Genomic DNA, 12396 nt, shown 5'->3' on the forward strand with positions numbered 1-12396 from the left:
AACAGTTGTGTGTTTCCCCAGGTCGTCCGCCGGGTCCAGAGATGGAATACTGCACGGACAGAGAGTCATATTCTCTAGCTGCAGGACTGGCACTCGGCATGGTCTGCCTCGGGGTCAGTGTCTTTCTCAAGTGCTTTCTCAAATGATCCTGATGTTTGCTAATGATGCCAATGATCTTTATATCAATGATCATTTGATGAAAATACTGACGTTTTTCAAAAATTTCTCAAGTGTTGTTTTAGGGCCTACTCGCACTATGCCATTCGTACAGTGCCCAGGCCCGTTTCCTGGATCGTTTGAGAAGTGTGCGTGCGCTGAATCGGGCTCAAACACAGTTTACTTGGGCTTTGGCGCAGTACGTTTGTAGTGTGAGTGCAAAACGCGCCAAAACCCGAAACTGAAAGCGAGACGTGACTTTTAAGGGACTGTTACATATGGATTTATTAATCATTCTTACTGTTCAGTGAACGCAAACTGCCCTAGTTTATTAAAGACGAGAACTCCTCACTGCACGACAGCTGCACCTTCAGCAGACCTCCTCATTCCTGCAGCACGAGGGCTTTATGATTGTTTATGAGCGCCAAAAGGGGCGGATCTGTTCGGCGAAATATCTGACTGCGTGTCGCTGCATCCCTAAGGACTGTTTGGTGAAATATTTGACTGCATGTCACTGCATAACAAACGACTGACACGATATAGCTAGAGAAATCTCCACTGTGCTGCTGAGTGAGAAAGCGCTTCTCACTGAACAGAGCAGCAGCGATGACGTAAGCGTGCCGAGGCCCGTTTATGTTGTGAGTGCGGGCCGTCGGGGGAGACGGGAGGGGGGACAAGCGTGCTTTGGCCTGGTTCGAGGCAACTGTACCTACTGTGAGTACGGCCTTACAGAGCAAGGGCATTTATTTACAGTTTGTCCTATTATATTTGTCTTCTCCTGAAGGTCTTATTTCTTTTAGTTTGACTGGAATAAATTATATATTAATAAATATGTAAAAAAAAAAAAAGTAAAATCAAATCACTGTTGCTCAACAACTTGCCTTGTTATCCTAAATATCCGTTAAATGTCTCTTTAAGCTGAATACTAGTACCTTGTAAAATATTATGTACTGAAATCATGGCAAGATCAAACTAAATTAGTTATTAGAAATGGGTTATTAAAACTATTATGGTTTTTAAAAAAAACATATTTTCGTTAAACAGCAGATGTCAAATTTCACAGGAGAGCTAATCATTTATATATTGTTGATAATGAAAACAACAATAAAAGTTGGTTCACAATATGAATAATTAATAATAGTATTTAGCAATACTAGACGCACAAGATGCTTTTCTTTGTTAAAGATTTTGTCTTGTTTCTAGTCTAAACAGTTTAGACATTATTATATCAACTAACATTTACTAGACAAGCAGAACATTTAGTTTTGTTTTCCATAAATAATAAGTCAAAATTAAGGGATTTTTTTCCTTAAAACAAGCTAAATAATCTGCCAATGAGGTAAGATCAAAAGTTTTTAAAGTTTTTCAATTTTAAAGTGAAAACAAGATTATTTTGTCGGATGGTTTATCTTGCTTTAAGGAAAAACTCACTTAAATTTTATTTAGTGGAGTACAGTACAAACATGCTTGAACTAGCATAAGAGTTTCCATATTTTCTTTTATACTTTTGCAAAAAGAACAAGAGAATAGAAAACAAATAAATTATAAGAAATTATAATAATAAAAGCAGAAGAAACTCACTTCATTTTTGGCTCATTATTTCTGAAAAGAAGGGAATATTTGAAGAGTTCATATGCAAAACCCTCCAAATTCATCAGACCTCTTTTCTTGTAAATGAGCATTTTCTATCAGGCTCCTCTGATTATGTTCAGAAGTTTCATTTTATATGTAATGATACGGTTATTAGCTAGTGTGTGTATATATATATATATAAGTGTTACTTTAGACAATTCTTTGGTTTTCTTTGGTAAATTTTCTTTTGCGTCGACCAGCTAAATCCACTTGTGCTTTTTTTGCAAAAACCTCTAAATTCACCTATTGAGACAAGACAGTGTAATGAGTTAAAATTAACTAAAGATTATTATTATTATTATTATTTAATGTTTTATCACTTTAACTACCCCACCAAGAAAAAAAATGTATGGATTGCATTTCTTATCTCTTAATAGCCCCTTTCACACAGTGATACCGGTAAATATCCGGAAAATTTCCGGAACGACTTTACCGGTAAATTCAAAAAAGCGCTGTTCACACAGGCGAGGACGTTACGGAAAAGAGCATTCACACATCTATCGCAAAATGCCGTTAAATTCTGACATCATTAACCAGAAATGACCTCTAAACTGCTGCGCTTGTGTTTGTAAACATTTGACTACATTACAAACTCTTCAGATGGATCAGTATTGAGTACAACTCCAATGAAAACATAGAGAAATACTTTTGAATGTCGAGATGTTCATGATATGTGTGTGTGCTGGCGCTATGGGCGCTCACAAGCACACGCAAAGCTTGAAGGTAAACAAACAACGGATTATGATAAACATTTTATCGATAATTATTTACACAGTTAGCATTAAGAAGGAACATAGAAACGTTATCTGACTAACATCTAGCAGCTAAATGTGTCTGGAAAAATATTCAAAGGCTTTTATTCTCATAAACCGGGCGCACGTGAATGCGTCTGCCTGTTCTGATTGGCTAAAGCAGGTGTCTCACGTCAGCACGTTCTAGACGTGGACGCGCTCTTTCCGGCTATCTTCCTTCTGCATTCACACAGCGCAGCATTCCGGCAAATTGCCGGTAATGTTACAACTTCTCTTTCCGGAAAATAGCCAGAACGAATTTACCGGTATTTTCAAAAAGGACCTGTTCACACATACAACCTTTCCGGAAAATTGCCGGTAATTTTCCGGAAAGGTCTATATGTGTGAAAGGGGCTAATGTCTCTTAAAGTTAAAACACTCAATGCATTTTTCAACACATCTCATAATTTCTGAAATATCAGCCTCTACCAAATGGTTGATAATTCAGTTACTATGAAAAATCTGAAAATATGAACTGTAAGACCAATTTAATTAGAATATTTTAATATTAAGATAAAATATTCTCATTAACATGTTTCCCTGTTTTTTTTGCAATAAAACCAAAATCAAGTGTTGTAGTAATGCAACAGGATGCTTGCTTGATTTTTTTTGTAAACCAGCAATGCTGTGTGTGTAAGCTAGTATTTTAAACTGTCATTTTTTTTTAAGGACTTTAACAGTCATTATTTAAAACAGTAAAAACATGACCAACCGTTTGGAAGAGGGGCAGTGGAAGGCGTAATAATATTAGTATTAATAATATTTAATAATATTATCAAATACATATACATTTTTTTGTAGGGTGTCGATAATGTATTCATTATTGTTGTTGTTGTTATTAATTTATTTTTACAATATTGTAAACCTCTAAATCCACCTCTTGAGACAAGAGTGTAATTAGTTAAAATTAACTAACGATTCAATTAGAAATGATTTTACCAAACATAAAACACCTAAAATTAAAAATATCTAAATCTGTCAAGTAAGTGGCAGCTTGATAAACCGGGGAAAAAGCAGAAGAAAAATAAAGGAATGAAATCTGTCAAGTAAGTGCATTAATCTTTAACATTATAACTGACATTAATTAAATCTCAACAATCTGTTGTCATTTCTGATATTTGGGATTTAGATTTAATGCAAGTAGAACATTGTAAACATTGTAAGCTGAGCTTGGTAGATTAAAATAATGTAGTGTAAAAACATTGTGAAACATCAATATCTGTGCATTGTCCATTAATATAAAAAGCTTATCAGACGTATAGGTAATATGAAGTAATAAATATTATGTATAGTTTTATACATTATATTAATCTTTTAAAAATAGCTTAAATTAGCAAATAAAACACAAGGTAGGCCTACTGGGCAAAAGGGGATGCCTCTCAGACAATTTTAGAAGCTGTCATTCATTCATTCTCACCATACTCAAGGTCTTGGTCTCTTGTTTATCCTCATAGCATCCACGTGGGATAAAAGAAAGACGTCTTATCTCTGTCTTTCGTGAAACACAGTTGCCGTTTAATGTATAGTAAATCGGACTCACTCAAAGTAGCGTAGCTGTGCAAACAAACGTTAAGAATGCATGCTACACCTCCGACTGTACAGTGTGTTTTCTTTTTCTTATAGTACACAGAGTTTTGAGGTGAGGGGATGTTTTCGTTTGCCATCCACTTACAGTCAGGCAGGCTCATCCAGTTCATCAAACTCCGTCTTTTAAAATCGAAATTGTAAGCGGAGTAAACTGGTCTCCTTTTAAAAGCCGGCGTATCAGTGCGCTGCTATGTTGAAAACGTGATTCGATTTTTGATTTCCAAATTTTTTTTATTTGGATTGCATTTCTTAATAATAATAATAATAACAACAATAATAATAATAATAAATAAATAATAATAAATGTTTATTATTATTATTATTATTATTATTATTATTATTATTATTATTATTTTGTTTAATATAATTTCCAATTATATAATTTCATTAATTTTTATTATTATAATTGATAATGTTGTTAATATTATTATTGAATATAATTGCACTTAGTATCATTATTATTTTATAATTAATATTTTCTGTATAACTATTATTAGGTTCATTTTTATTATTATTATTATTATTTAACTCACTCAAAGTAGCGTAGCTGTGCAAACAAACGCTATGAATGCATGCAACACCTCCGACTGTACAGTGTGTTTTCTTTTTCTTATAGTACACAGAGTTTTGAGGTGAGGGGATGTTTTCGTTTGCCATCCACTGACAGTCAGGCAGGCACATCCAGTTCATCAAACTCCGTCTTTTAAAATCGAAATTGTAAGCGGAGTAAACTGGTCTCCTTTTAAAAGCCGGCGTATCAGTGCGCTGCTACGTTGAAAACGTGATTCGATTCACACCTTCTGATTGGTTCTCGGGATATAGCAGCTTTTGCCGTCAAAGGCAAGTGGCGTTTAGCAGCTTTTGCCAACAAACTGTTATTTCTGATTGCGCTAACGCTGCGATTTTAGATGATTTGAAGCAAATCTATTTGTTGATAGTGTACTATGTGCCTAAAGCTTTCACTCAATGCCATTAGCTCATTTTTAGTGGAAGTGGCGTTTAGCGGCTTTTACATCAAATCTTTTCATTTATTTTACTCTTCCTGGAAAAAAATGCTTCTTGATTTTTGAGGAGTTTTTAGATATTTGGAGTAGAAACGAGACTCGTTTTTTTTTTTTTTTTGCAGTGTATATGGTTATTTGTAAAGTAGTATTTATCAGGAATAGTGTTCATCTGTGAGAATCTGTAAGTAATGTTTTCTCCATGCTGAGTCTGCGTTTTCTCCTGTTTTTCTCTTCAGCACGGCAGTAACCTGATCGGGATGAGTGACCTGAACGTGCCCGAGCAGCTCTATCAGTACATGGTGGGAGGTCATCGCCGCACTCATGCTGGCATCAACAGAGAGAAACACAAATCTCCCAGCTATCAGATCAAGGTGGAGTCCACTAATACTGACGCTCATCTAAAGCTCTTTCTAGTCGATTAAATTCACTTTATTGGCATGACATACAATGGTGCATATTACCAAAGTGTTCAGAGGAGGGTAAAAAAGCCAATATAAAAATAGTAGTAATAGCAACATTAATGAAAACAATAATAATATATCATAAAATAGAAAGGAATATATGCAGTATACATAAAGCAATAGAATACATGCATATATATATTTATAAAAAACTTAATACAGATCTGTTTTCTCTTTACCTCTTAGTTTGTGGCATTTATAAATATCTCTCTCTCTCTCTCTCTTTCATAGTCATGCCACGGCTCACATGTGGTTTGTTTTACAGTTTAATTTCTCGTAAGAGTAAACCAAGTTATGCTTCTGAAGAAATATGTGGCATCGGTAAATGACCATATTTTGTTTCAGAAATAGCTACAGTACATGAAAGATGCCCCATTTTGGGGTCTTTATCAAACAAATTTTCTAAATTAAAAATACATTGAATACTCTTGTAATAATAACAGTAATAATAATTATAAATGTATTAATTTTATTTGTATTATTATTATTATTATTTTGTTTAATATAATTTCAATTAATATAATTGTATTTATTATTATTATTAATATTATTAATATTGTTATTATTATTGAATATAATTTAAACTATAATAATAATAATTTTAATAATAATAAATATTATTATATTCTCTGTAACTATTATTTTATTTAATTAATATTATTATTATTTAATATTTCATCACTTTAACTACCCCACCAAATTTTTTTTTATTTGGATTGCATTTCTTAATAATAATAATAATAATAATAATAATAATAATAATAATAAATAATAATAATAATAATAATAAATGTTTATTATTATTATTATTATTATTATTATTATTATTATTATTATTATTTTGTTTAATATAATTTCCAATTATACAATTTCATTAATTTTTATTATTATAATTGATAATGTTGTTAATAGTATTACTGAATATAATTGCACTTAGTATCATTATTATTTTATAATTATTATTTTCTGTATAACTATTATTCGGTTCATTTTTATTATTATTATTATTATTATTATTTAATATTTTATCACTTTAACTACCCCACCAAGAAAAAAAATGTATGGATTGCATTTCTTATCTCTTAATTTCTTTTAAAGTTAAAAGACTCGATGCATTTTTTTCAACACATCTCATAATTTCTGAAATTTCAGCCTCTACCAAATGGTTGATATGTCTGTTACTATGAAAAACCTGAAAATATAAACTGTAAGACCAATTTAATTAGAATATTTTAATATTAAGATAAAATATTCTCATTAACATGTTTCCCTGTTTTTTTGCAATAAAACCAAAATCAAGTGTTGTAGTAATGCAACAGGATGCTTGCTTGATTTTTTTTATTTTTTTTGTAAACCAGCAATGCTGTGTGTGTAAGCTAGTATTTTAAACAGTCGTTTTTTTAAGGACTTTAACAGTCATTATTTAAAACCGTAAAAACATGACCAACCGTTTGGAAGAGGGGCAGTGGAAGGCGTAATAATTTTAGTATTAATAATATTTAATATTATTATCAAATACATATAAATTTTTTAGTAGGGTGTCGATAATGTATTCATTATTGTTGTTGTTGTTGTTAATTTTTTAAATCTTATTTTTAAATATTGTTACTATTATTTTATTTATTATTATATTTATTACGTTTTAATAATTTTATATTTAATATTATTATCATTATTTTCATTTGTATAATTACTATTATTATTTTTTTATTAATATTATTGTTGCTATTATTATCAAATACATGTTTATTGCAGGTAGGGTGTCTAGTGCGTTTGGTATTATTATTGTTGTGAATATTTTATTTCTTAAATAATATTATTTTTTAATATTATTACTATTATTTTATTTTTTCATATTATTTTATAATATTATTATTATTATTATTATTACTAACAAATTTTGCAAGTAGGGTGTTTTAAGTAGGGTGCTTTAATAGTACAAATACTTTTGGTGATTAAAATGGCAAAATATTGGTGAAATTATAAGCCATTATTATTCAGCATGACATATATATTTATATCAAAATATAACAACATTAAGGGACTAAGCCGAAAAGAAGGTCTACTGGTCTAGACACAATATAAATAGTTACCAAAACAGAACTAATAAAAATCCTAATTAAAATAATAAAGATTTAAAATGACAAATAATGAGATTTTTTTGAGCTCATGAAATTGTTTGCTGTAAAAACATAAAAAAGAGGTTGATTTGATATATAAACACAGATGATCGACTGTTTCCAGTAACAAAATATTACATCATAACTAATACCATCTACAGAAATTTATATTCATTTCAATTGTACATGTTTTTAATCAATTGGCTTAATACCAGTGAGTAGTATAATAGTTTGCTGAACATATCTTTCATTATCTAGTATTGGTGAAAAGGCTAAACAGATGAACTGTTTGTGTTTTTAATAGGAAGGTGACACCATCAATGTAGACGTGACTTGTCCTGGGGCTACACTTGCTCTGGCCATGATTTACCTCAAAACAAATAATAGGTGAGTTTGATTTGTTTTATCATTCACTCATTTCAGATAAAAAACTGAGCTATTTTTGAAATAATCTCAGTGTTAAACTCTTAAAAAAATTAAATTCTAAATCAATTAAGCTTACCTAAAAAGCTGAGCATTATTATTTTTAATATTTTTAATCGCACACTTCACCTTTAAAGTCAAAAAAACATTAAACTGTGAATGCCGAAAGCCAATTTTTTTTTGTGTATAAAAAGGCCAACTTATTCCACATATTCAGCAGTGTGAGATGAAAGCGGGCTTCATCCGGCTTGCTCTGCTCTTTTGCATTCACACCTGTTTCTCCGGCCTCCTGCAGGTCCGTTGCTGATTGGCTGAAAGCCCCAGACACCATGTTCCTGCTGGACTTCATCAAGCCTGAGTTCCTGCTGCTGAGGGTGAGAAAACACTACAGCTTCTCATTCTGGCCTCTGGGCTCATGGGCTCCTGCACATTTACACCTCATGTCATGACTTTTACCAACTCTTCTCATGTTTTACGATGACTTTTAAGGTCAGATATGGGGTCATTTTCCACCCTGCTGTGTGTGTTAATGGACATCACTTCCTTTTCAGGTTGTTTTTTTGACCAGCAGACTATGGGTGCGTCTCAATCGGCTCCCTAGTTCAGTAGTCAGTTCGCTGATCGCTGAATTGCACAAAATGCACAATAGCACCTAAATTTGTCAAACCTGAATCATTGTAAATCCGTTTTTATGTGCATATTTGAGCAATAGGCCCCACTGAGCTTTTAAAGGGGATCTTTTAAAGGTCCCATGAATTTAAAATAAAGTATTTTACTTGTAAGGGCCTACTCACACTATGCCATCCATACTGTGCCCAGGCCCGTTTCCTGGATCGTTTGAGAAATGTGAGTGCGCCGAATTGGGCTCAAGCACGGTTCACTTGGCCGGCCCTGGCCCAGTTGGAAGAGGTGTGCCTGAGCTTGTGCTTTGGTGCAGTATGTTTGTAGTGTGAGTGCAAAACACGCCTAAGCCCGAAACTGAAAGCGAAACTTACTGTTCAGTGAACGCAAACTGCCGTAGTTTATTAAAGACGCAAACCCCTCACTGCACGACAGCTGCACCTTCAGCAGACCTCCTCATTCCTGCAGCACGAGAGCTTTATGATTGTTTATGAGCGGCAAAAGGGGTGGATCTGTTCGGCGAAATATCTGACTGCGTGTCACCGCATCCCTAAGGACTGTTTGGCAAAATATTTGACTGCATGTCACTGCATAACAAACGACTGAAGGGATATAACTATAAATCTCCACTGTGCTGAGCGAGAGCGCTCACTGAACGGCGCAGCATCGATGACGTAAGCGCGCAGAAGCCCGATTGTATGTAAGTGCGAGCCGTCGGGGGAAACTGTAACTGGTTCGAGGCAACTGTACATAGTGTGAGTACAGCCTTAGTATCAGTGTGTTAGCCTTAAGGATATTTAGCTAGTGCTGCTTCAAGCGAGTGACAATTTACATTCGGGAGATATCAACATTCAAAGCATCACTTCCGCCTAAATGAATGAATGATTTTTTTTTATATCATCGCGTACTTCAGTTTCTCGTCAAATCTTGTTCATAATCAAAGGCTCTTTAGTATCTAGAGTATCTATTTGCAATTTTTTTATTCAAAATTTTATCCTTACAAGGAAACTGGTATATAGACTAGTGATGGGTCGTTTATGAACGATTAGTTCATTATGAACAAATCTTCAATGTGATTAGGGAACTACGAGTCCTCTCAGGGAGTGATTCGTTCATCCGCGCGTGCGCACATTTGTTCAGGTGCTATCATTCCTTTTAAGACTTTTGAATCATTCATCGCGGAAAGGCAGAAGCCAATCATATGCGTTTAGAGTCGGAAAAAGAATTGATCCATTCATCTTACGAGTCCTCTTTCGAGTCATTTGTTCATCACACGCCAATCATATGAGTTTAGAGCCGGAAAAAGAATTGAACCGTTTGTTTTTCGAGTCCTCTATCGAGTTTGAGTCATTCGTTCCTCACGGGCCAATCATATGCGTTTAGAGCTGGAAAAAGAATTAAACTGTTCATCTCTCGAGTCCTATATCAGATTTGAGTAATTCGTTCCTCTCGGGCCAATAATATGCGTTTAGAGCCGGAAAAATAATTGATCCGTTCATCTCTAGTCCTCGGGTTTTAGTCATTCTGTCACGTGATGAACGAACGACTCAAGAACCAGAAGACTTGAAAGGTGAACTAATTATCATGGCTCCTATCAGCTCCGACTGTGTACATTGGTTAAGATTATATGTGACTGTCAGTGTAACGTGAACGAACCACTGACATTTGAAGACATGAAGAGGTGAGCTGAGCAAAGAGACAACAATATCTTCATAGACAAAAGAGCAGGTCAACATTGAATTATTATTTTCTCCTTATAGTATTCTACTTATGACTTATTTGTCGTGTGATCAACCTTTTGGGCTAGTTGTAGATGTGTTTGGAAGCAATTTGTAACATCTTAATAATATTTTTGCAAATTAAACCAAATAAACGAAATGACTCGAAAAAAGATTCGTTCATCTCGATAAACAAGACTCAAAGATCCGAGTCAGTAAAATGATTCGAACTTCCCATCACTAATATAGACTATGCAGTTCACTAGGATTTGGAACAGAGCCTATAAACAGCAACGCTTCTAAAGAAAGTGATGTACAAACATTTCCTTTTTCGCAATTCAGTGTGAAATGTTGATCTCTCGCTTTGTTCTCTGTACAGACGCTGGCCAGATGCCTTATCATGTGGGACGAGATCTTTCCCAATGCCGACTGGGTGACCAGCAATGTTCCTCAGGTACTGTTAGTTACAGCTCGAACACACTGCAGGGAATCAGCCATCATTGCGTGTGTTTTCTTCAGAAAGAGGAAACACATTTTTGCTTCAGGTCATGTTTTCTCCCCCCCCCCTTCATTTAGTTCAAAGGTTGGTCAAATATTTGGCAATGCTCATGTTGCAAAACACAGAGTTGTTCGGTCACTTCAACCGTGGTGTGTGGTTGTGCAGGTCATTGAGTAATGGAGGAGGGAGAGGATGGTCATTGAAATATCTTGAAAAGTTTCAGTGCTCAGCATATGGAGTTCAAGTCAAAATTATTCACCCTCCTGTGATTTTGGTTTTCTTTTTTAAATATTTCCTAAATGATGTTTAACAGAGCAAGACATTTTTCACAGTATTTTCGATAATATCGTTTTCTCTTGGAGACAGTCTTATTTATTTATTTTTTTCGGCTAGAATAAAAGCAGTTTAAAAAAAATTGTAATTTCAATTTTGTTACCCCCGGGCAGCGCAGTGGGTAGCGATATCGCCTCACAGCAGGAAGGTCGCTGGTTTAAGCCTCACCCGTGTCAGTTGGCTTTTCTGTGTGGAGTTTGGATGTTCTCCCCATGTTGGCGTGGGTTTCCTCCGGGTGCTCTGGTTGTCCTCAAGTTTAAAGACATGTGGTATAGGTGAATTGTCCGTAGTGTATGTGTGTGAATGAGAGTGTATGGATGTTTCCCAGTACTGGGTTACAGCTGTTAGGGCATGCGCTGTGTAAAAAGTTGGTGGTTCTTTCTGCTGTGGCGCAGAAAGAACCACCATAATAAAGGGTTAATAAAGGGACTAAGCCGAAAGTGAATGAATGAATGAATTATTAGTCCCGTTAAGCAGTATTTTTTTCAATTGTCTACAGAACAAACCACTGTTACGCAATTACTTGCCTAATTACCCTAACCTGCATAATTAACCTACAACTCCAAAGACAAGTAAGTTGAGACAGTATGGAAAATGCAAATTAAAATATAAAGTAGTTATTTTTAAATTTACTTTGACTTGGATTTCATTGCAGACAATACAACAAACATTTTGTAATGTGTTCCTCATGATTTTTTTGTTTTTTTCCCTCCAAAATAAACACCTATTCCAATTTTTGTTCTTGCAACAAATTTAAAAAAAAAAGTTGTAACAGTAAAGCATTTAGCACTGTAATGTTGCTAATTGTTTTCACAACACTTAAAAGACGTTTAGGGACTGAAGACACCAAGTGACGAAGTGTATAATTTTATCTCATTCTTCCTGCAAACAAGTCTTAAAGTGGGCAACTGTACACACATTATCTTATGTAGACAGGTCAGGACTGCAGACAGGCCAGTCAAGTACCTGTATCCTTTTCTTCTGCAGTCATTTTGTAATGTGTGCAGAATGTGATTTTGCATTGTCTTGTTGAATTATGCATGGAAGTCCA

At 34.1% G+C, this 12396-nt stretch overlaps 1 protein-coding gene across 4 annotated transcripts in view; it reads left to right on the forward strand.

Annotated features, from left to right (window-relative positions):
* anapc1 (anaphase promoting complex subunit 1) overlaps positions 1-12396 on the forward strand; it is a 169425-nt gene that overhangs the window by 105537 nt on the left and 51492 nt on the right. For all 4 annotated transcript variants that reach the window (XM_005157066.5, XM_005157067.5, XM_001921133.6 and 1 more), the window contains exons 30-34: positions 22-113; positions 5407-5541; positions 8056-8138; positions 8470-8548; positions 10893-10967. In XM_005157066.5, coding sequence (XP_005157123.1) covers positions 22-113; positions 5407-5541; positions 8056-8138; positions 8470-8548; positions 10893-10967 — 464 coding nt within the window. The remainder of the gene's footprint in view (positions 1-21; positions 114-5406; positions 5542-8055; positions 8139-8469; positions 8549-10892; positions 10968-12396) is intronic.

Source organism: Danio rerio, chromosome 13, assembly GCF_049306965.1.
Source record: "Danio rerio strain Tuebingen ecotype United States chromosome 13, GRCz12tu, whole genome shotgun sequence".
Classification (NCBI taxonomy): domain Eukaryota; kingdom Metazoa; phylum Chordata; class Actinopteri; order Cypriniformes; family Danionidae; genus Danio; species Danio rerio.